The sequence below is a fragment of the Propithecus coquereli genome, unplaced genomic scaffold (assembly GCF_000956105.1).
Source record: "Propithecus coquereli isolate 6110/MARCELLA unplaced genomic scaffold, Pcoq_1.0 Scaffold230, whole genome shotgun sequence".
In the NCBI taxonomy this organism is placed as follows: Eukaryota; Metazoa; Chordata; class Mammalia; order Primates; family Indriidae; genus Propithecus; species Propithecus coquereli.
In genome coordinates, this window is record NW_012147842.1 from 966,265 (window position 1) to 967,292 (window position 1,028).

At 33.9% G+C, this 1,028-nt stretch overlaps 1 protein-coding gene across 1 annotated transcript in view; it reads left to right on the forward strand.

Annotated features, from left to right (window-relative positions):
- Positions 1 to 1,028, forward strand: part of CENPC (centromere protein C) — a 105,556-nt gene that overhangs the window by 49,893 nt on the left and 54,635 nt on the right. Inside the window, 1 exon segment of the mRNA XM_012645340.1 lies at positions 767 to 909. Coding sequence (XP_012500794.1) covers positions 767 to 909 — 143 coding nt within the window.

Below are 1,028 nucleotides of genomic sequence, written 5' to 3' on the forward strand. Positions count from 1 at the left end.
TTTGCCTTTCCAGTGTCTTGAAGCTACCTGTATTCCTTGACTGCTGGCCCTCCTTCTCTGTCTTGAAAACCAGTAATGCTAGCCTTTTCACGTGTTGAATTTCTCTTGCCTCTTCTTCCATCATCTCCTCTCTCTCTAACCATAGCTTTTAGGGACACAGGTAGTTAGATTGGGTCAAACTGGACAATTCAGAGAGGATAATCTTTCTATTTCAAAGTTTATAACTTAATCACAATTTCAATCCCATCTTCTAGAAATTAGGTTGAAAAAGTCATTGATTAAAACAGAAAAGCAATAATTACCTATTTTTACTTCGGACATTGGTAAGTAGTAGGAAGGAACCATTTTTTTTTCATTTTAGATCATTTTAAATCATACTTATTTTTTTGGCTGAGGAGTGTGAGAGTTATCAAGCAGTGTGAAAAGTTTGCATTTAATTGACAGAAAGTGACTGCTCGCTTCAGTAGCACATATAATTGGAAAGAGAGTTAGAGATACTATTGAGAAAATGTGACTTTTAAAAAAATAGAGATGAAAAAAAGAAGGCCACAGGATAAATTTAAGAAGTTCCTATAATTGAGAAGTTTTCTTTTTTTTTAAATCTGGTGTTTTCCTAAAAACTCTGGTTCAGTGGATTGTGAATTGTTTATGGTTTTCATTATCTTAGAAGGTAAGAAAAGTAGTACCAGAAAAGTTAAGGAAGACTCTAAGAAGAAGCGTTTTTCCAGTGAGTCCAAGAACAGCAAAGGTGTACCTGAAGAAGTGAATGGGACAATCTAAAGTTGAAAATTTAAATATATCACCTATTCCCCAAAACAAGTTTCAGAGAAATTCAGATAAAAGTACAGAAGAATGTGAAGAGATGAGAAATGATCATATTTCCAAAAAACAGGTGCCACCTGCGGGTAAGTTTATATTAAATATAATTATGAACATTATTCCACCATTTGACGTTTTTTAATATCCCCGCCTAGCTTTGGAATGTAGGCAAAATAAACCTAAATCAACAAGGAGCTTCAAAAGCCTAC